Below are 24,440 nucleotides of genomic sequence, written 5' to 3' on the forward strand. Positions count from 1 at the left end.
GTCCCTGTCTGACTTTCTCGTTCTTCCTTCTTCAACCCCAGCTCATGCCCCACCTCTCCCTAAAGTTTTTAGCTCTCAGCCAAATTAGAATGGATTGCATTACTCATATTCAGCCCATGTTCATCTTCTCTTATCCCTCTCCTCTTCCTTCCCCCAAACACTCTCCCAATTCCCACTTATTGCAACTGTAAGCTCCTAAAGACCTGACTATTTAGCCATGTGTGAGCCAGTGTGGTGTAGCGTTTAGGGTGTTGGACTAGGACCTGGGAGACCAGGATTCAAATCCCCACTCACTGGGTGACCTTAGGCCAGTCACCATCTCTCAGGCTAACCTGCATCACAGGGTTCTTGTGAGGATAATATGGAGTTGGGGAGAGCCATGAATGTCACTTTGAGCAGGATATAAAAAGTATAAATAAAATATTTTTATGGCACTCAAAGATAATACAGACTTCGTGAAAAGACACAATTATTGTGCATCAAATATCTACCCATGGTCTCTTGCTCAATGCAGAGGGCACAGAAGTCATATCCAAGTGGGAAAATATATCAGGAAACAAAAACAAAACCTACTGTACACTGAATAGTGCCAGAAGCCTGATGAAATTACATCCATTAGAAGAAGAAAAAAGCCAAACCAACTGCTAAATCTCGTTAAGTACTCATAATTATTCCTCTAAAAGCCTGAGTCACAAAAGCCTCTCTGAAAAGCCTGAGTCAGACAAAGTCTGCTTGCTAAACTCAGCGAGATATCCCCAAAAACAATTCATTAAAGGCTCACCCAAGTGATGTTTGTGCTTCTGAACAAGAGCTCTCCCCCCATCCTGTCCCATCTTTTCTGAACTGAGGGGAGCTTCATAAATAGCTTGTGGTAGAACTTTTGGGGGGGGGGTGTCAAAGTAGGAAAAATCTGGGTTTTCCCCCAACGTCTTGGGCGTGCCCACTTTTTAATCTCCTTGAATCGCAAACAAGGACCGTAATGAGAAAGATTTATAATGAGTGGTTACATTCCATACCTGAATGCTGAAGCTCTGCGACTCGATAAAAGGAAGAGTAATTTTTTTGTAATCCTCCCCAGTCTCCTGGATGAGACACAGTTCCTGACGCAAATATTTCTGAAGGTGTTTCTCTGTTGCTGGGTAAACCACAGTGGTTTTTATCTCTGAAATTGTAAATACAAGATTGCTATCAAAGAGTAGTAGTCTACATTCTTCCTTCTGTGTTCTTGATCAATTTCTCAGAATTGTCTGCATGGCGTCTGAAAAGCTAATGGTGTGGTTGCCACTTAATCCTGCTTCCCATCAGGCCACAAGTTCACAAGTCCTATCAAATGACTGAATACGCCATAAAGTTAAGCAATAAATTTCAGGTATAAAAACCACAAATTGGTTTTTGGACAGCATAGGAGGGCATAATGGGATGTGAAACCGGAAATATGTCTTACCATTCAGTTCTGGTCAATGGAAGGAAGTTCAGAGAGATCAGCCACAGCCAAATGAAGCCCCAGGCAGCCTTCACAGCAGGGGTGGCAAACCTGCAGCCCATAGGCCAAATTTGGCCCACAAGGTCTTCTCATCTGGCCACAAACCATGCCCACCTGCCCCACACTTGGCACCATATGAGACATCAGGTGTGGGGTAGGTATAGACACAGTTGGATCGCTTGTGCTCTGCAAAAGGTAGGACTGGGCTCCCCGTGCACCAGCCGATACCTGGGGAGTTGAATCCTGCGCCATCGCTATCTTCTCACCACCCCGTGAGCAGTCTTTGACAGAACACCCACCTGTGAACCACCTGGCATCATATAATTGACAGGTAAGCGGCCCTGCTCTCCTCTCATAGTTGACATTTGGGGTGGGGAGAGGTAAAGATCTGGCCCACCTGGACAAAAAGGTTTCCCACCCCTGCCTTACAAAGTTTCTTCTCAAGGAGATATTGTAGCAATCGCTTTTAAGTAATCAGTTTACTGGGCAGTTTTACAAGGGCACAGAAACAAACACAGAGTTAAGTGGTGTCAATTTCCAAAGCAACAACAGCACCATGGAGCCCCCAAAGCAGCGCCTATCAAACTTTGCTTGCATAGCCTCTGCTACACCCATCAGGTTTGAGTTCCCACCCTGAAAAATGGATCTGGCTCGCAATCCCGGAGCTAGAAAACGGACAACATTCTGTTATCACCTTCTCTGTTAAGAGGCTGGGCAGCATAATACACTACACCAGACTTCCCCACCCTAGTTTCCTCCAGATGTTTTGGACTGCAAGTCTCATCAGCCCCACCAGAACAGGGAAATGGAGCTTGTGGTCCAAGAACATCTGGAAGCCACCTGGTTGAGAAAGGCTGTTCTAGTCTACACCATTCATCCTGTTAATCATGGTATCCCTTCTGGGCTTGTTGGGTTTGGTGAGCACTGTTTTAGGGTGATTCCTGGATAGCATATCTCAGAAGGTGGAGCTGGGGGGACTGCTGCTCTAACCTGTGGGCTTTGGCTTATAAGATTCTTCAGAGTTCTACAATTTCTCCCATGCTATTGACAATCTACATGAAAAGGTTGGGCACAAGTATTCAAAGATCTGAGGTGTGCTGGTTTGATAGGCTTTTATTATACGGTATTTGGGTTCTGCAAGCTAATTTGAGTATCTTTATTTTTTAAAAGGCAGAGCAGAGATAGTAATGCTAGCAAAAGGAAAAATCAACAACAAAGGCACCTTCCAGCTATAGACCTGTTGGGAAACTTGCACAAGACTTTCAAGAACTGGCTGCCCATGACAACTCAGCTGTGCTCCTCACAAGGACTATGTGATATTCAAAGAAGAGAAAGGAAGGTTGCCTCCACCCTAGATGCAAAAAAATGCTAGTTTGCTAGAAAGGTTTGCATAGATGTTCCCAGCGAAAGATGGGTGGGAAGGGACAAACTGGGGAGAATTATTTGTTTGACTCTTATATTTCCAATGAGCAAAGCTGAACAACAACAAATTATGGACATTCAGGACAGGACAGGACCACTTCCAAGGGAGAGGCTCTTAGACATAAGATGGATAAAAAATGTATACAACCCAGCCCTCAGAGAAAACAGTTGGTCCAAATAAAACCCAACTCAAATCCCTAATGGCACATGAGTACATGGAAATGGACACATCAAGCAGATGTCCAGCCTGGATTGGCAAAGGCTTCGCTTTTGTTTGTCCTGGACTTGATTCATGCGGTCACGTTCTTTTGGTGGAAATCCAACCCAGGTGCACTAAAAGCAAGCTGTCTGAAGTAAAAGCAGCAGATTGGACATGTTCTCTTTTTACTCGTGAGGAGGGGGAGCAAACTATTGCCACATACATACAATAGGACAATTCATCTCAACCCCATGGTGGTCCCCACAGCTGGGTTGCTGTGAGAGCCCAGATGCGCGAAGCCAGTTCTGCCTTCAGGAAAGGAGATGCAGAATTTGCCATACTATTCAACACCTTCCAATTCATAACACTGTTAGAGGAGGTTTAGTAACAATATTAAGATGGTCCACACGGCTTCAGCATGGAATCCTTTGTTTCCTCTATATAGAACTCTTTGTTGCATCTCAATATGTGAAACGTATCTTGCTTGACACTGAGATTCTTGATTGATGGATGACAGATGGGGTGCTTGTTTTTCGACCTCAGGTTCAGGGTTGAGTATGGAACAATATTAGATCTTGCTTGTTAATTACAAGCATTTATCCAATAAGCAAAAATCTGTTAATAACCTTTTTAAACTTTCTGACAGCTCAGCAAGAAGGACGATGCAGATGGCAGGAAGGAAATGGTGAAACTAGAAATTTGTGAGAAGTCATGCCGAAGTTTAACATTTCTAGGAAGACAGCTCAGCAGTGAGGAAAAGACTGGCGTCTCCCACATGGGCTGCGAGGCATCTGGCAAAACCCTGCTTTCTTTTGTCCATGCTGCAGATCTGTAAGGCTGGGTGGTTTAAACTGTGTCATTGATAGGAAACCTGATTGGGCTGGGCTACCCAAGGTGGTCCTCATACTTACATAATTAGCCATAAAATCACAGAACTGGTAAGTACCTTCAGGGATCATCTAGTCCAGGGTTTCCTAAACTTGGGTCTCCAGCTGTTTTTGGACTACAATTCCCATCATCCCTGACTACTAGTCCTGCTAGCTTGGGATGATGGGAGTTGTAGTCCCAAAATAGCTGGAGGCCCAAGTTTGGGAAACCCTGATCTACCCAACCACCTGCTTGGGATCGTTTTCTTTTTGTAAACTGCTTTGAATTGTTGATACGGTATTTCAATCAAGCGGTATATATATTTTTTATTAAATGAATATATAAATAAAGTTTAGTGCAGAAAGCAACTACAGCTTTCCTGACAGAGGCCTGGACAGCCTTTCGTTAAATACCTCCAGCGCCTGAAAGCCCACCTCTTCCTGAGCCAGTCTGCTCCACTGTCAAAACAGTTTGCACTGCTACCGTAGGAAAGTATCTCCTGATGTTTAGCTGAAATCTGCTCCCCTGCAGTTCCCACCTGTTGGTTCTAGTCCTGGCCTCTCAGCAAAAGAGAACAAATCTTCTCCATCTTTTGCGTGACGCCCTTTCAGATACCTGAAGGCTGGTATTATGCCTCCCTCTAAATTTCATCTCTCCCACCCCCAACCCTGTGCCCATGGTGCCAAGTGACCCAACTCCAAATGAAATAATTGTTTACAGTGTGATCCTAATTCCTTTCCTTCGTTCCTCTGAACTTAAACCGGGCTGCAAAGGAAGATTCAGTTGCAGGAATCAGCTGTGCTTGGCAGTTCCTGAGTTGGTCTGCCTTGCTTGCCAAGAAACAATTTGGAGTGCATTTTAAGGCTCCTGTTTATTCCCTCATAGCAGCAACTTTACACTTGACCTCATGTAAGACATCAAGTATAGATGGGCACAGTGGAAATGGCTTTGTAGACCAAATCAGAATTCCTATGGAGAGTCCCCATTGCTGTTCTAAACACACCCAACTTTTTCATCCTTTCATCATAAGGACTTGTCTTCCAGATCTCTCATCACCCTGGCCACCCTCCTCTGGACACAATTCAACGATGTCTTCCTTAAAATGTGGCATCCAAAACTGGACCCAGGACTGCAGACATGGACCAGTGCTGAGTAGAACAAAACTATTACTATGAGACTGAGAGCTAGGGCAGTGAAATGGTTCGGGTGTCGGACTAGGACCTGGGAGACCAGGATTCAAATCCCCACTCATCAATGAAGTTCACTGGGTGACCTTGGGCCAGTTGCTGTCTCTCTGTCTAACCTTCCTCACTGGGTTGTTGTGAGGGTTAAATGAGGAAGGGGAAAACTGTGTACGCCACCTTGAGCTCCTTGGAGAAAATGGTGGGATAAAAATGCAATACATACCTACATACTTCTCATGATATGGACACTATTCTCCTGTTAATGCAGCCTAAGACTGCTCTAGCCTTTTAATGCCAGAAAATGGATGTAATACCTTCAGAAATGTAGCACGATTAAAAAAAAAAAGTCAATTCTTTCCTTTCCGGTATTACAGTTTCTTGCAATCCTTCCTCTTTGTCCCATTTCTGCTTTCCGTCCTTGCACATGTTCCTTCATTGCTTGGAACCAGCTGCCATCCCTTCTGACCAGAGTCAGTTGGGTGACTATTCTTACACATCTGATTCCATTTGCTGCACTAATAAACAACAAAGAATGCGCCTTTTTGCATGCGCTGGAATGCTCATTCAGCTGCTGCTTGCAGGTCACAATAGCACTGGGAACATGGAAGCCCCATAACTGTTTCCATTTCAATGCAGAAATGCATTCATTTCATCTCTAGCTATCCGTTTAACCTGCAGACCAAGCTTGTTGCTAATTAACGTATTTCTGAGTATCCCTGAGGATTGCTAGAGCAAAAAACTGAACTATCATGACTGGAGGCTGCTTGCTACCAGTCCAGACTGAAAATTCCCAGTAGGAAACTGGCAGGCTCTACTAGCAAAAAGAGAGGGCCAGGGCAAATGTCAGCACCCTTCATCATAGCAGCTGCTAATTAGCTAGGCTGAAATAGAAGGTGGAGCAAACCCCTGGGTGAGTGACCCGCCCAATTTCCCAAAATTGCAAAACAGCTAATGTGCCAGAGGAGCCTGAAAGTGTTTGCTACAGTCTGCAAAATAATCTGGACATTTCCGGACCCAGAAAGTGCAGCTGAGTGCTTTTTCTCTTTGGTTCATCCCATTTATTCTGGTGTGGGGCTTGATATTTATTTATTTATTGTAATTTTAATGAATGTTTTGTTTATATGTTATGTATTGTACCCTTCCCAAGTATTTGCAAAGATGAATGGTGGGTTAGAAACATTTTAAATTAAAAAATAAATAAATTTATATTCACCTTCTACAGAAATCAGAGCAGCACACCTGATAATGCCAGGTGGTCTCTTGTACTGGCTCTGTTCAGACAGAGACTTGCTGAGGTTAAGCAAAGTGGCTGTATAAGTCTAAGCCAATTTGGAATGTTTCTTGGCAACAAAGAAAGAGAAGGGAAGAGCAGAGCAATGCAGTGGGAAATGCTAAGGCAGGGGAAATTCACTTGAGGGATGGGAAAGGGCCATAGCTCTGTGATAGAGCACCTGTTTTATATGCAGAATGCCCCAAGTTCAGTCCACAGCATCTTCATGCAGGACTACCATAGGAGGAACTCCTGTCTGAAACCTTGGAGAGAGGCTGCCTGTCAGTGTATGCAGTCCTGAGCTAGATGGACAAATGCTTTGACTCCAAATAAGACGTCTTCCCATTTTCTTCCTATGGATTATGTGGAGAGAGCTGTCCTGCTCACCTAATATGCCAACAGAGCCCTCTAAGTTTAAGTCTTTAACAGATACTTGCTACTCATTTTCAAACTTTGCCTTCCATCAATGAAGACTAGGATCTTGAGCCTACATGAAGAAACGCTGAGGTGCCCAGGAGTCCATATACACCTCCCCTCACATACTGTGATACTGTATCTAATTACTCGTTAATGGCATGGGATTTAGCACCCTGCCTTTTCCACTCTCATTTGCTCCAACCTCTGCACCGTAAGAAACATGCAGCATGATTTAATAGATGCCAAGAGGTTGTTTTGTGCTTAATGAAACACAGCTAATATTCTCAGTTTATGAAACCATCAAACTCATGCAAGTCAACCTTGGATAAATCACAAGGCATTTTAATTTCCACAGCTACACGCCGTTGGGTTCAGATTAAAATGGAAGCCATGGAAAGCACACACAGATTCAGCTAATAGCAAAAACAAAACAAATAGCCCCATATCAAAACAGTGCAGAGAGAAGCCATGCCAAGCAATCTCTTCCCTATAAGCAAAAAGGCTGCCACTAATACTATTAGTGTTAGAAGTACAGAAAGGATTGCAATTGGAAAAAGTCAACAGGATTCCAGGGAGATGCAGAGCACAGCATGAACTTATAGAATGTAGTATCGTAAGATGTGGTGATTGTCCACTGGCTTAGATGACTTTCAAAGGGACTCAGACAAACTCATGGAGGAAGAGAAGTCTTTCAATGGCTATTAATCATGATGGCTAGATAGACCCTCTAGGTTTAAATCCAGCATCACCTGAGCTCTGTGAGTGCGGCTTTCTCCCGATTGAAGTGCAGAGTGTTTGAGGACTGGGACATTCGCAGGGAAACCAAAATGCTTGTTTACAAAGTTATTGTGCTACCAACCTTACTATATGCTTGTGAAACATGGACCACTTATAAATGCCATCTCCAACTCCTCGAAAGATTCCATCAACGGTGTCTCCGAAAAATTCTACACATCACTTGGGAAGACAGGCAAACTAATATCAGTGTACTGGAAGAAGCAAAGATCACCAGTGTTGAAGCAATGATTCTTCAACATCAACTTCGTTGGACTGGTCATATTGTGCAGATGCCTGATGATCGTCTTCCAAAGCAACTATTCTATTCCGAACTTAAACATGGAAAGCTGGTGGTCAACAAAAGACTTTCTCAAGGCAAATCTAAAAAAAAAGTAGTATAAACACTGACAACTCGGAAATACTGGCCTGCAAGCGCTCCAGTTGGAGAACAGCCTTTACCAAAGGTGTCATGGGCTTTGAAGAAACTCAATCTTAGGACGCAAGGAAGAAACGTGCTAAGAGGAGGGCACGCTTGGCAAATCCACACCGTGATCAACTCCCGCCTGGAATCCAATGTCCCCACTGTGGAAGGATGTGCAGATCCAGAATTGGCCTCCACAGTCACTTACGGACCCATTGTTAAAACTGTGTTTATGGAAGACAATCTTACTCACCAAAGAAGAAAGAAAGAAGAAAGAAGAAGAAGAGTGGCAGTACAGAAGGGAAGGGCTGTTGCTTTCATGTTCTTTGGGCTTCCTGGAGGTCTCTAGTTTGGCACTGTGAAAAACTGGATGCTGGAAAAGATGGGTTCTTGGTACGATCTAGAACTCTGTTCTTATACTAGATCAGAACTTCTCCTTGCTTTTGCCAAGAAAGTAACCAGGGAGTGATTGCAAAGAAATAACAAATGTTCCAGGTCCAAAATGGGAATGTGAGTGATGGTTGCAAATTAGACCTTTCCCCAATATTCCACCCTTGCCTGTTAAGGCTCACTTGCAAAGCTGCAGCTGCCCTCCAAGAAAACTCCTGATAGCAGATTGGAGCTCCACCTGATGGAAAGGCAAGCGAATGGAGTTTCTGTCTCTTTGCCATCCATTATCTCTGTGCTGTTACATGTATGCTCAAATGCATGTAAAAGTTGTAAGCCAATTGTCTGCCCCTGAATCTAGGTTCCCACGCATATAAGCTGCTTATCAGCTCTTGTATCTAAAGGCTTGGGTGTACTTCAAGCATAATTTATCACCCAGACAGATAATAATCGGCAGAGTATTTGGAAACTGTTCACCTGTACCAGCACACAAACCATTAATCCTTTGGAATCAAGTTCCAAGTTTAGGCAGCGTGCTTTAGGTTCGGTCCTCAAAGACTTCAGCTGAAGAATCAGCCAGAAGAGGGAAGAGATACTAGCCAAGACCACAAATCCTCCTGCCGGTGAACCCTTTGTCTCGCTTCTTCCTTATTTTCCATTGTTTACAAAGTTGCAAATCCCTTCAGAAATAACTAGAAAGTTATGAGTACTGCGGAAGAGTACTGTGCCACAATAAATAAAACAATACACACAGAGAGAGGAGGCTGCCTGGTGTGTTTCTGCATGAGTTAGTGTTTGCTGGCCTTGCTCTTTCCAACTAAGTTGTATCCAACTAGATTCACTGGAATTAATGGAACCAAGTTAGTTATGTCCATTATTTTCAGTGGGCCTACTCTTAGTAGGATTAACATTGCTAGGGGTGGGTTATCCTGCTGGTTTCTCAGTGCTGGGCATGATGGGATAACTCAATTGGTCTTATGCACCACAACTGTACAATCACAAGGGAGGCTGCCTTCTGCATCTCTGCACGAGTCACTGCTCCAGCCTGGCCTCCTTCTAGCCAGTCTTAGCTGTGAGCAGGCTATTCCGTTGTGCTCCCACACTGGGTGTGATTAGAGCAGGGGTCCCCAAACGAAGGCCCGGGGGCCAGATGCGGCCCAATCACCTTCTAAATCCGGCCCACGGACGGTCTGAGAATCAGCGTGTTTTTACATGAGTAGAATGTGTCCTTTTATTTAAAATGCATCTCTGGGTTATTTGTGGGGCATAGGAATTTGTTCATTCCCCCCCCCAAAAAAAATATAGTCCGGCCCCCCACAAGGTCTGAGGGACCGTGGACCGGCCCCCTGATGAAAAAGTTTGCTGACCCCTGGATTAGAGCATTCAATCACTCCATTCAGGAGCAATGTTCAGAACGGTGACTCATGCAGAAAAAGAGCAGGTGGGCTCTTGCAGTAGGAAGTATTATTATTACTTTTACATTCACAAGAAGTAGACCTTTAAGCTCTAAAACTCAAATCTAATGTGCTATTTTATTTAAACCCTTTCCCCATGTTCTGTACCCCTAACTCAAATTATCTCTCTTAAACACACTATTATTAATATTGGGGGGGGGGAGGCAGCAACAAGTAGGAAGGAACATCAGAATCAACCTAATTAGGGCAGTCCTCATTGCCCAGTATTGTCTACTTTTACTCTTCAGAGTTCTGGCAGAAGATGCCAAGGACTGAAATTTGGACCCTGATGATAAGAAGTCCCAGGCTCATATGCTCACCCCTTGCTGGGGCAGCTGCAAGGAGGAGTTTAGCAGCTTCCACTTCTCGCTTCAATTAACCACAGTTTAGCATTATGTCTACATCCGAAAATGCGGCTGATCTAAACTATGGCTTGTTGAAACAAAGAAGCTTCCACCTTGAAGTTAGCTTGTTTCTCCCAAAGAGAGAAATAGTTAAGATTAACCAGTTTGTTGGGTTCAAACATCACAGCTAGGTGTGATGAATAAAAAATGGAAGCAAAAGCTTCTGATTTTCCTCCTTGCAGCCATGCCAAATGAAACATTTATAAAGCTTCTTTGGTTAAAAGCGCAGTTAACCAGGATTCTGAAGGATGCATCTGTGTGGTGTGATTATCAGATGCATGTTGCTCTCCTCATATCCACTCTTGGTAAATGCATCAAAGAGAAAAATCAAGCTCATTTAAGGGACCACTCCAAGATTAATGCAGGTACAGGAAAGTCTCGGGAACTGCAGCTGCAGCAATTGGACGAATGCTCCCAGAACATGTGGAGAGTGTTTGTAGCGAGTTTACAGTAGGCAATGTAAAAAAACCAAGGCCCGTTTAACTTTAGATTAAAATTCTTGGCAAGTACTTTTGCTGGAAAGGGGATGTAGGCTTTTACCTCCTGAGTCTGATTGTTCTGACTTCAGGAAGTGTAAACCAACTAAAGCATTCAACCAATAAAGAAATAACAAGAGGGGTGAGGTAAAAAAGCTTGTTGAGCTCTTCTAAGATGGAGATGATCCACAGATGACTGTGGCTCCAAAGGAGCTATTACTAGCTGCAGGGGAAACGCCATAAAATTGAAGCGCTGTACATGGAAAATATACACAAATACAATAAGCTATCCTGTTCATTTTTTAAACAAAAGCAGTGGATGTTTTCATTCATTCTGGAAAAATGAGCAGATTTCAAACAAAACCCACTTGCACACCTTACAGCAACTCGCAAGTGTCCTCTTCTTAATCATTGAATAGAGAGCAAATTTTGTGTGTTAATTCCTCCTGCCATCAACTTGGCAGCAACCCTTTCCTCACGCTGCAGCAGAGGAAGGGAAGGGAAGCAGGACCACCATCAGGACCACTGAGAGACAACATTTGACTTCCCCGCCTCTTGAATTTTTCTGCCCAGCTGGTTATGATAAGAACTCTGCTTTCCCCCCTCTTCTCTCCCATTCAGGGCCTGCTCAATACCTGAGGTGAAGGACAAGATGGTGCCCTCTCCCAAGACACATACAGAAGCCAACAGGACTAGTAGTTGAATTTTACTCCAATATTGATGAAAGGACTTTGTCTTCCACTGCACATTATATCTTCCATTTCCACTAGCACAGGAGGTACAGAGCAGGCTACATGGCACTCATAGCTCTGCCCACTGCCTGCACCACAACATCTACCACCTGCTTCACCCTGCCTCATTGTAGGGCCAGCCCTGCTCCCAAACCCCTTTCCTTTTATGTCATCTAGGTTTGACTGTAAGCCTGAGGTCAGGGACCATCTTATTACTGTTCTTGGTCAGGTGCTATGGGAGCCTTTTTAATCTGTCAAGTGAAAATTAACAATTCATGCTAAAAACAGGGTTGCTGCCTTGCAACATGAAGATGGGGAACACGGACTTTTCCATTTTCCATTGCCCTCTTTTACCAGGGCAATTAATGTCTATATGTAGCATCCAGGTTGCAAGGTGTTGCAGTTGCACATTTGATCCAAAAAGGAGGGCCTTGCAGGGAGACCTATGCACTCATCGGAGTCATTTTAGTCACAGGTCACAATGGCCCTATGCATGATTGAATGAAGCTCCTTTGAGGAAAGATATATACGGTAACAAGCAACCCAGGTGCACATGATTTTGATTTCTCTTATAACCCCGCCCACCTGCCCCAAATCACACTTGATATTGTTTCTTTACCCCAATGAATCTGTTCATTCACATTTCTTTATTCCTATAGCTCAAGTGACATCAGTAAGAGATAGCTCTATTCTGGAACTGGCAGATCCTCCCTGGGGAATTCTCACTTACATGGGGGTTCTGTTCTGGGTTGCCATGCGCATCCACGGGATGTGTGCAAGTCCCTTCCTCCCTGTTTCCCACCCACCCCCCATCCTGCTAGCTACCCCTGAATTGAAATATGGAGACTGTAGAAACTACTAGCAGATCAGAGAGAGCCAGTTCTACCCACCAAATATGCCAGCATGTATTTATAGGTATCATCAATACTCATTTCTGCTGCTGTCTCCCCAAGTTAAGTTCACACCAGAAGGTGGGACATTACTACACAATCCCTTTCCCTGGAGCTTCTTGCTCCCACTAGAGAGCACCAACCAGCCATTCCTCCCCCTGTATTTCCTGTCTCTGAGAAGTTTCCCCTTTCTTGTCTCCTTGGACAATATAGCCAGGATTGGGGAATAGCTTGCGAGTACAAAATGGAAACAATTTCGAGGGGTTTCTATGTGGTAATCAGATGTAATGCATATGTATAATGATGTGCTAACCTAAATAGCAATTTGTTTCAAAACCAGAATTTCATGGGGGAGGTTTCCCTCTTAGCCCAGAGTCAGACAGCCTGGCAGGGTTGAGCTTTTTCATTCCGTGCCAGAACTCTGGCTTGATGGAATTCACAGGAAAAATCCTGCTAACGCAAAATGCAGAAAAAGCCACAGAGGCAGTCTGGTCCAGTTCCCACCATCCACGTGTTCGAGGGACAGCCTCCCGGCGTCTGTGAATTCTTTTGGAGGAAGTTGGAATGAATGAAAGGCAAAGCCAGGCTCCCACTCGCCGGAACATAGCTATAACAGAACATGCAGAGACCAGGAGCATTAGGGAGCAGGGCGGTGGCGGGGAGCCCTTGCTGTCATGGCGTAGACTAGAGCAGGCATCCCCAAAGTTCGGCCCTCCAGATGTTTTGGACTACAATTCCCATCTTCCCTGACCACCGGTCCTGTTAGCTAGGGATCATGGGAGTTGTAGGCCAAAACATCTGGAGGGCCGCAGTTTGGGGATGCCTGGACTAGAGGGATGGGAACAGACATTCCTGTAGGTGGGAAAACTGGAGCTCTTGCCTTGAAGGGAGGGAGGAAGAAGGGATGGAGAGCAACTGAAATCTCAGCAGAACTAAGCTACACGAGGTCATTCAGGCCTGGTCTACACTGGCGTTCTTCAATCTTGGGTCCCCAGGTGACTACAATTCCCATCATCACCCTTCAAGAACACATTTCAGCCACACACAAATGCTTGAGGAAAGCATGGAATAGGGCTGGTGACGGATGTGGCCTAGGGAGAGTTCTGAGGGCCAGGTAGAGAGGGCTGGAGGGCCGCATTTGCCCCTAAGGCCCGAGGATCCCCACCCTGGCTGAAGGCTCCTATTTTCTCAACATTACCAGGTCTGCTCAATTGTTCCTGCAGATGACACAGCCTTATTATTATTATTTATTACCAAAGCAAACCTGGGCAGTAGGCAAATCATAATTATTTAGAGAGCCGAAAGTGGTCTTGCTCAGGCAGATGCAGAGGCCTATAGTGTGTGCATTTCATACTACAGACAGCTATCAACCCACTGTCATCTCTATTGATATGGATTTTACAGGGGGGAAATCCCATACAAATTAGAGCAATGGACATAGGAATTTTTTTCTGGTTTGGACTTCAACTCTCACCATCCTCTATGTCTGGCCATCCTGCTGGGGATCCTGGGAGCTGTAGGGCAAAGCAGGCTCTGCATTGTTTCCCCCAGCCTTAGAGTAACCTAATTTCACATGTTTATTTTGTTTGTATTTACTAAACAAAGCTAAAAGCCTCGGAACTGCAGGGCTTCCCATTATGTGCTTGCAATTGGCACATGTTCATTGTCGCTAATGAACTTACGAAATGGAAAACATTCCACCACAGTGTATAACGTTCACCCCCCTCCATTCCCATTTTATCTTCACAAAAGCCCTGCCAGGCAGGTTGGGCTGAGAGATATTAAAATGGCCCAAGGTCACCCAGTCAGCTTCATGGCTGAGTGGGGATTCGATCCTTTTCTTTCCAGTCATAGCCTGATACAGAAAATCCATTATCTGTCTTACCACTTTTGTCTCTAGCCACGGAGGCAAAGAATAAGGGGTCGTGGCCAACTACTCGGAGTAGACCCATTAGTCATGTCCATTAATGTCGATGCATCTATTCTGAATGGGACTAGCATTGGGTGCAGTCCATGATTAAAAAGCACCAAGGAGAAAAACCTTTCATGGGCCACCAAAGTCGTGTCTCTGGCAAATCTGTTTCTATGATTCACTCTCTCAAATGTTTCGATGCCCTCAATGGAAAAGGGGAAATTGGCACTTGCCATTTTGGGACATCTTACATCAGTGGAGGTTGCCATTTGATGTATATATTTAGACCACCAGGGAGTAAAGTGGAGCAAGAATAGCCCATAGCCACGCAAGAGCATCTCACATAGCAAAAGATGGGACAGACTGGTTTTCTCTGATTATGGCTTTTCTAAGATTATGGCTTTTCATCCTCAACTGCAAAAACAACCTAAGACCACTAATTAGCACACATGACTCAAGCAAAAGGTGGCAGCCAGCTGGGGGGGGGATGGTGTTTTAAAACAAGAGCCCATGTTCAGACAGGCACTTCACTTACAGACCTCACGGCTGGCCAAACCTAACCACAGTAGCAGGGTAGGACAGCTTTTTAAAAAAGAAAATCACATTTGGCAACCAATGCACCCCTTTGGTTTCAGATAGAACATAGGTAGACAAGTCTAAAAAGCCTGGGACACAAATGTTCACAGCCCTCTAGCAGCTATGGTGGCTCATTTAGCAGAAGTAAAGGGTTTAGCGATAACTCTGGACGTGTTGGGTTCTGACCAAATTAAGCCTCCTGAAGTATATTGTGCTCTTGGAGGCTTAGTTTGGTCAGAATTGAGTATACACTTCTAGCAAGAGTGTAAATACATTACAGTTGTACCTTGGTTGCCGAACGCCTTGGAAGTCGTACGTTTCGGCTCCCGAACAATCGAAAACTGGAAGTGAGTGTTCCGATTTTTGAACGATTTTCGGAAGCCGAACGTCCGGCACAGCTTCCAATTGGCACTCCTGCAGCCAACTGGAATCCACGTCTTGGTTTTCGAACAGTTCTAGAAGTCGAATGGACTCCTGGAACACATTCTGTTCGAGAACCAAGTTACGACTGTACTTCTGGTAAATGAGTCACCATAGTCGCTAGAGGGCTGTGAACATTTGTGTCCTGGGCTTTTTAGACTTGTCTACCCATGTACTATCTGAAACCAAAGGGGCAAATTGGTTGGCCAGATGTGAAATATATTGGCATTATTTTCAGCTCTCCTACCCCACCAGAGGAACAGTTCACTTACAGAAATCACAGAGGCTTTGCTGCCATTAAGACTCTCCATATGACAGTAGCCTAAAGTGTCAGTACCTAATTTTTAAAAAAAGGAAAATGAAAAAGGCACTTGTTTAGCTCCAGGGAGCCTAGGTATTTAAGAAGTACTGTCATACCTTGGTTCTCGAACGGCTTAGTTGTCGAACAAATCAGTTTCCGAATGCCGAAAACCCGGAAGCAAGTGTTCCAGTTTTCAAACACTTTTCCAGAAGCCAAACATCCAACGCGGCTTCCACTTGAGTGCAGGAAGCTTCTGCAGCCAATTGGAAGCCGTGCCTTGGTTTTTAAATGGTTTCGGGAGTTGAACGGACTTCCTGAATGGATTACGGTAAGTTTGAGAACCAAGGTATGACTGGGATCCAGTTCTCCACAACCACATTGGGAATGCTCTGTGCGGTTTCGGGAACCACCTCTCCAGAAAGGAGATTACAGAGCTGGATGGGAAAGGCAGATGAAAGGGCAACTAAAGCTACAAGCCTTCATCCACCTGCTGCCCTCCAGCTATTTTGAAATACAATTCCCATCAGACCCAGCCAGTTTGAGTGTGCTGATGGGAGTTGTGGGCCCCAAAAATCTGGAGGGCACCAGACGCAGGAAGGTTGTTATTCACATTTAAGCAGAGAAAAAGTTCCAGAAAATGCAGTGGGTACAATCCTAGGCCCAGCAATGCACTGGATATCGGCCAAGGGATTGGAGCATCTTCCCTGCAAGAAACGCTAAAGCAGGGGTCAGCAAACATTTTCAGCAGGGGGCCGGTCCACTGTCCCTCAGACCTTGTGGGGGGCCGGACTATATTTTGGAAAAAAATATGAATGAATTCCTATGCCCCACAAATAACCTAGAGATGCATTTTAAATAAAAGGACACTTCTACCCATGTAAAAACATGCTGATTCCTGGACCATCTGCGGGCCAGATTTAGAAGGCTATTGGGCCGCATCCGGCCCACGGGCCTTAGTTTGGGGACCCCTGTGCTAAAGCACCTTGGAGCTTGTTAAAATAGAAGATGGGTTTTTATACAGGATTGGAATTTTAGGATCCACTGTGGAATTTTTATTGTATCATGTTCTAACTGATTTTGCCAAAGTCTAGAAAAACTTGTTTTACAAGGCGCCCCACAAAGATAATAAAGGCAGAGCATTTTTCCTGAAATACAGCTTTCCAAAACATGCACTCCTGCAATGCATATTTGCAGGGGGCTGTAAGTTGGGTCAGGCTTTCAATTAACAGGAGTTGACCGCAAGGTCAGGCAACTTCCATTCTGTGTCATAAGTCTGTCTCTTATTTTCTGTGGATTTTTCAAATTGCACCAAAATCCACATATAAATGGAATACGTTTTATACACACTTTCCCCTAAATACACATTTTGTACGCATTTCCCCTCAAATCACACATTTTTGTAAGCTTTTTAAAGAACCCCCCCCTCCCCAAGTATGCATTTTGTGTGCATTTTTCCTGCAAAAAAAACCTGGAACTCACAAAATTCTGAGAAGTGCAGAATCGAATTAGCAATTGCATTCTGATTTGTATGTACGGTAAGTCTTGGAACTATGAATGAGGCCAGCTCACTTTAAAATGAGGACCAAATAAAATTATCCTCCATCCCTAAACCTGAATGCCTATCAGGCCATATCGTTTGAACCTATGCTCAGCCAAGAATCCTCCGCAATCTGGAGATCTGTGGCAGATATAGAAAGGTTCCCCAATTGTGGCAGATGTTCTGAAAAAGGCTATTCTACAACCACTGACTAAACATATCCCTTCCCCACTGGGTTAGGAGGTATGGAGGGATTCTAATAAACAGTAGGCATCATTAGCTTCAATTTATTGATGCTTCAATTTATTTAGCTTCAATTTATTTAGGCTTGTATCCCATCCCACCAGGTAAACATTAGCTGTGGTAAGTACATAATCAAACCAAGTACAGGTACCCAAAATAGTGTGTCAAGGTAACTGTGGTCAACAATACAGGGGACCTCTTGATTTGACTGCTGAAATAGGTATCATGTAAACCTCATGTTGATGAGAATGTAAACCAAGATCAATATTTTAAGCTGCAACAGTACACCTGTTTGCATGGGCTCGTGTCAAAAATAAGTGAATTGGACATATTTAGGACCAGAGTGGTAGCTTCGGCTTTTAAGCAGATCCTATTTGGGCAGTGTAAACAAGCCCCTACTAGGGAACAGAACAACTACAAAGTCATTCTAATTTCAGATGATAGGGGAACTCATATGAACAAGGTGGTGTGTATGCTGTGATTCCACATGTCCAAACACACACAAAGGGAAGAAAAGACGGAAGTTCGATATTTAATTGCTTAAGCTGCATCTCTTTGGGGTTATTCATTTATTTAAAGAATTTTTATCCCACTCTTCAGCCAAAAGAAGCTTTCAGAGCAGTTTAAAGATCAATGAAAGCAAGACAGTCCCTGCCCTCAGGCCTATACTCCAAACTACACTACAGAAAAGGAAAACAGATTGGGAAATATGCATACCCAGGTACCAATTTTTATTTACAAGTTCCTCTAATGACCAGCTGGGTTAGAAACTATTCTAGATGCTTAAATGATAACTGTGTTAAATAATGGTAAATGATTTGAAGTGTTAGTAAGGTTTGATTAACTATGTGTAATTATTAGAAAATTGGGTAAATAGATATGGAAATGTAAGAGAGTGGTACCTCGCAAGACGAATGCCCTGCAAGATGTATTTGTTGCAAGACGAATGCATCTTGCGATCTGATGGTGACTTGCAAGACGAATTCGTTTTGCGAAAAATTTGTCTTGCGAATCGTGGTTTCCCATAGGAATTCATTGGAATTTAATTAATGCGTTCCTATGGGCAAAAAAAGAACTTTCAATGCATTCCTATGGGAAACTGCGATTCGCAAGACGAATTTTTCGCAAAACGAATTGACTCGTGGAACGAATTAAATTCATCTTGTGAGGCACCACTGTATAAAGAACCCGAAGAAGGGATGGAAGGAGGTCCGAAGAAAAAAAGGTTTTGAAAAGATATTGCAACACATGGGGAATGGGGGGTAAAAATGTTCCTTTTTTTATTGGTGTTAATGTGGAATTAAATTGTGGAAAATAATAATAAAATATTTAACAAAGAAGAAGAAATTATTCAAGGAAAAGAATGAAAGGATGAGGACCCTACTTTCTCTCTCTCCCTCCCCTGCCCCGCTCCCAGCTGATCTGCATGTTCATCCAGGAAGTGCAAATAAAGTCAGTTTGTTTAAAAATGTGGATTGAACAAAATGGTCAAGGATCCTTAACCTCCAAATCATCATGCCACAAAATTATAAAAATGATGAATCTCCTTGTTTTTAACTTAATTCTAGCTACAGGCTCTGAATTATGCTAGGTAATTTGATGCTTTTGGCAATGGCAGTGGGAGGCAGCACTTTGGGAAAGCACAGCAAAGGTTGGTGGACAAGCAGAGCAATGGCCCTGAGAAGTAAGAAAGCTTTGGGGAGGGACTAGGCATTTGTTGAAGGAGAATGACTCATGAGCTGATGTTGCTGTTCCTCCCTCTGCCCAGCCAAGGACAATGTCTGGATTTCCAAAAGGTTTGTCTCACTGCCTGCCTGATCCTTCCAGCTGGCAACAGCTGTTGAGTCTTAGCACTCATAATGTGCAGCCACAAGCACTGCCTTGGAAAACGGAAAGAAAATTCTCAAATTCTGCCAAAATTTCCAAGACCACAACTATGGTTCTTCTCTCCCTAATGCAAGCAGAGCTTCTCACTCTTCTGCTGAGGCACACTCATTTTCTCAAATAAGACTGGAGTGACGCTTCTCTAGTCTTACTTAGACTGTGCAAAAAGGGCACAGAGAACTGCTGGAGCCCAGGGGGAGACCAGTCCACTCTGTTTTGGCATGCATCAGGGTTCTGGGCATGCCTCCACTTTGGAAGAAGGGAAGCCATGTGCACCAAATCGTGCAGAAGCACAACAGGGAACCTCCCCAAAGAGCAGGTTGTTTTGCTGCATCATTGCATTCAGAATGACTAAATGATCCTGTCTTACTTCATACTGAGATGCAGAAGAATTACTTGCTCCATATGACCAGAGCACAGCAAGGCCAGAAGGTGCAAATCATGTAGCGATGCAGCAGACAGCCTCCCCTGGAGATGGGTTCTCAAGTACAGTGGTGCCTTGGTTCTCAAACGGCTTGGCTTCTGAAGAAATCGGCTCCCGAACGCCGCAAACCCTGAAGTAAGTGTTCCGGTTTGCGAACGTTTTTTGGAAGCCAAACGTCTGACGCAGCTTCTGCTTGAGTGCAGGAAGCTCCTGCAACCAATCGGAAGCCACGCCTTGGTTTTTGAACGGTTTCAGGTGTTGAATGGACTCCCAGAATGAATTAGGTTTGAGAACCAAGGTACCATTGTACTTCTAAAAGGAGATCATGATCCCAGTTGGTATCTGCATTGGATTTGAATTGATTTTATACATGTGCTGGAGCTGTTTTAAACAGTGTTGAGATCTAGCTAGATCTATCTATCTATCTATCTATTTTTAAGAAGTGTTTTTATATATGCAATTGTTATTAACAGTTTTTATATACATACCTTTTTTAAAAAATAAGTTCGTATTATACATTAAATTGAAGTCATCCATAAACAAACAATTTAGACAAATTCGCAGGGGATAAGGCTATCAATGGCTACTAGCAAGGATGCTGTGCTCTGCTTTTGCAATTGGAGGCAGTTGCTGGAAGCCACAGGCGGGGAGAGTGCTCTTCTGCTTGGGTCCTGCTTGGTTAACCACAGGCATCTGGTTGGTCACTGTGAGAACAAGATGCTGGGGTCAATGGGCAACTGGTCTGATCCAGGAGGCTCTTCTTATGTTCTTCATAGCAGCAGGAGCAACACAGCAACCTTTAATTACTTAATTTATTTCTTGGATCATGCTGTTAATTCTCTTAGGGCCCGTAGCTGTGGGTTACTGTCCCAATTACTAATGTCTACATGTTCAAATCTGTACCCTGGGGCCTCCCCCCCCCCCTATTTCCCCCCTTCTGTATTAGGTGTAGGCATTGTGCAGACCGTTCTGAAAAGCTGGAGTCTTTCTCTTAGGTCCCGCCTAGGAAGATTTAGACTTCTCCCCACAATCCAATATCCTTTAACTGCAGCACGGTACATCAAAATTGCACGCAGCTGCACACTGCTGCTTACATAAGCCTGCCGTAATGGGGTTCTAACATACGCCAGTGCCTGGCTTTTACAGAGCATTAACCACCCAGTGTTTCTCCTGGACACACTGTACCTTTCTACGGCTAAACTGGATTAGATTGCCTCTTGCTGGAAATTGCATCTACTGTTCACAAAACACATGCTGTCATAACAGGGAAGTGTGACAGACTCTGGAAGCTGGCCTAACAGAAACCAGATGTTAAGTGAAACAAATGGACTTGTGCAACTTAAATATTATTAAGAACCACGTTGCTTAATGGATCTGACGTTTACTGATGGATGATGGGAGTGCTGAGCTGTTGCTTTTTAGAAATATATCATTCTGCTATTGACCGCCAAGTTTGCCTGCTTCTTAACTCAGGAAAGCAAAGCTACAGCCTTGAGCTTGGGTTCAGCCAGCATTTCAAGCTTTCCAATGTGCCCCATCAAATTGGAAATTGGTCGAGGGGTGCTCAACTGCGTCCATTTAGGGTAGTAACTGCTCCCGGGCATTGGTTTCGGGAGGGGAGGAATCAATTCATACCAATTTTCTAAATGGGTTGAGAGAATATCGGAAGTTTGCGTTGACAGATCCATATACATGGATTTGCAGTGGTTGAGCCACACTGACCCTGTTCAAAAATCAATGCCTGATTAAAAGTAATAATTACAAGAGCACAAGCTTTTAAATGTTAAATAGTGGTGCCTTCCGCTGGATTACTTCAGCAGTTGATGGCTGGAGCACAGCTAAGAGACGGCCCCTGTCAGGATGCAGGAAAGGACAGAAGAGGACAGAAGTCAAGTGGAGGCAAACTTTAGAAAGCAAGAAGAGAAGAGTACCTCTACTTGCTTGACCTGGAAGCTTTTATACAGGCCAGGAAGCAACACCTGATCCACTCCAGCATGTTGCATTAAAGAGGCTCTTTCACTGATCTATTACCGGTATTTCCACCTTTGTGTAAAGCACAATGGGAGCACAATGTCAGAGTTCAGGAACGTAGCTGGGAGTCAAAGTCAAGGAACATGCAAAAACACACCACTGAGTCAGGAAGGCGGCTGTTGCCCAGGAAAGCCCAAAGAGAACAAAAGAAGTGCCCTTACTTGTCTATCTAGTCCAGCATTCTCTTCTCACCATGATCTATGGGAACCATGCAGCAAGTGGGACCTGAGTGTAACAGCACTCTCCCAGAAACCAGTATTCAGAGGCATAGCACCTCTGACAGCGGAGGAAAAACATGGCCACTGTGACTAGTAGCCATTGGAAGCCTCATCCCCCACGAATTTGTCTAATCCTCTGCTGAGGCCACACAAATTGAGGGCCATCACTACCTCTTGTGGGAGCAACTTCCATAGCATGGTTGTGTGCTATCTGTCCTTTATCACCCTCCGAGTCTAGAAAAGCCCAATGGCCTGCCTGGGAGGGCAGGGCATGTCTCTAGTCTGCGAACACTTTGCTGGCCTAACAACAGCCCCAAAACCTGCAGCTCTGATAGCTCACACCACACACACAAAGGAAGGCTCCCAGTTCTAGACCTGGCAATTCTAGCTTAATCCATGCAAGAGGAATCCCCATTTGACATCATGTTAAGTCCTAAATTCAAGATGAAATATGGGTGCTAATCCTGGCACTAATCTATGCTTTGATGTGTAAGGCCAGCAGATGGAAAAGAAGGGGGGAACCGTGGGCCTCTCTTGCATCCCTATGGTCTTCTCCATTTAGGGTGTTATTTTCACAGACCCGTACTAAGTGTGGGGGGTGGTGGCAGGAGATGGGATTTTGTCTGAAGCAGCTCCGGGTTTACTTGCTTCCTTTACACCAGTGCAAGTCACTGCTTTCCCAGCTCATGAATAATGTCCAGTTTCCAGAACTACCAATCAGTTCAGGTGCCAACTGCCATATTTTCTGAACATAGCTTTGGGAAATTGAGCCAAATCAGAAGCCATTCGGAGGCAAGGTGTACACACCAACAGGCACGCAAACCAGGTTTTTTGTGCTTTTAAGAGGAGTTTCTGCTGGAGCAGGAGGTAGTTAAGTGGCACAGCAAATGCTTTGCATACGCAAAGGTCTCAGGTTCAATCCTAGGCATCCCCAGCTAGAGCTGGAGAAAATTCCAACCTGAAAACCTGCAGAAGCGCTGACAATATTGAGTTAGGTTGGTCAATGATCTTCCACTGTTCCCATCAATAGAGATCAAATCAGGCATGTACGGTGTTTCTCCTAAAATAAGACACGTCTTACATTTATTTTTCCTCTAAAAAAATACACCGCGGCTTATTTTCGGGGGATGTCTTATTGTTAAGTATGGTACAGGGCTTTCTTGCGCCGCCCACTGAGCCTGCTGCTGGGTCCCAGGGCTTCACGCGGCACGGCTGTGGCTGCTGCCGGCTCCTGCCGTGTCCTGCAGCTTTGCGCGCCGCCCGCTGCTGGGTCCTGGGGCTTCACGCAGCGCGGCGCGGCTGAGGCTGCTGCCGGCTCCTGCCGGGTCCTGCGGCTTCACCCGCCGCCCGTTGAGCCCGCTGCCGGGTCCTGGGGCTTCGTGCGGCGCGGCTGAGGCTGCTGCTGCTGCTGGCTCCTACGGCTTCGTGCGCCGCCCGCTGCCGGGTCCCTGGGCTTCACGCGGCGCGGCTGGGGCTGCTGCCGGCTCCTGCCGAGTCCTGCGGCTTCGCGCGCTGCGCCGCACCGCACCGCATGAAGCCCAGGGCCCCAGCAGCGGGCGGCGCGCGAAGCCGCAGGACCCGGCAGCAGCCCCAGCCGTGCCGCACCGCGTGAAGCCCAGGGACCTGGCAGCGGGCGGCGCGCGAAGCCGCAGGACCCGGCAGGAGCCAGCAGCAGCAGCAGCCTCAGCCGCGCCACGTGAAGCCCCAGGACCCGCTGCTGGGTCCCTGGGCTTCACGCAGTGCAGCGCGGCGCGGCTGGAGCTGTTGCCGGCTCCTGCCGGGTCCCGCGGCTTCGCGCGCCGCCCGCTGCCGGGTCCTGGGGCCCGTTCAGTCGGAGCTCCGCGCGTCGCTGGGCTGGGGCTCCCGCTGGGCTGGGGCTCGGCACGGCGCGCGCTGCTGCGTTTGCCGGCTCCCTCTGGGTCGTCCCGCTGGCTCCCCCAACACGTCTTATTTTGGGGGGATGTCTTACATTTTTTGGCCTTTCAAAGATCGTGCCATGGCTTATTTTAGAGGCACGTCTTATTTTAGGAGAAACACGGTATATACAACCACTTGTGGGCAAATGTGTGAATGGCCTTTGCTGAAAAGTGAGGGAACAATGCAAAAACTCAGCCTATTTAGTTGGACTTGTTTCACGCCTGCAAGTTTACACAATGCTAAAGTCATCAAGTGATGGAACAGGCCTGCAGTAATTCATACCTGAAGTCAATGCCAAGAGAGATGACATGGAAGAGAGAGGTTTTCCTCTATGTCATGTGACCAAGTCCAAGTGCCAGTGAAGTCTAGCCTCCCGCTCTTTGGGAAGAGGCGAAATACCTGGAGCAGACAGAGCAAACAGCCACCAGGCAACCAAATCAGAAGTGCAAACAGACAGACACTCTAGTGGCTTTCCTTACTGATGAGTTGCCCAGACTAAGGAAGCAATCCTCCGCACACGTATCTGGGAATCAGGGATTTACTTCTCAGTAAACATGCACAGGATTGCATGGGAAGAGTGTAGCAAAATTTGGAA

General features: G+C 45.3%; 1 protein-coding gene across 1 annotated transcript in view; it reads right to left on the reverse strand.

Annotated features, from left to right (window-relative positions):
- The window catches only part of DCPS (decapping enzyme, scavenger), a 62,450-nt gene that overhangs the window by 23,940 nt on the left and 14,070 nt on the right, over positions 1-24,440 (reverse strand). The window contains exon 3 of the mRNA XM_035139045.2: positions 1,017-1,162. Within this exon, the coding sequence (XP_034994936.1) occupies positions 1,017-1,162 (146 nt within the window). The remainder of the gene's footprint in view (positions 1-1,016; positions 1,163-24,440) is intronic.

The sequence above is a fragment of the Zootoca vivipara genome, chromosome 15 (genome assembly GCF_963506605.1).
Source record: "Zootoca vivipara chromosome 15, rZooViv1.1, whole genome shotgun sequence".
Taxonomy (NCBI): Eukaryota; Metazoa; Chordata; class Lepidosauria; order Squamata; family Lacertidae; genus Zootoca; species Zootoca vivipara.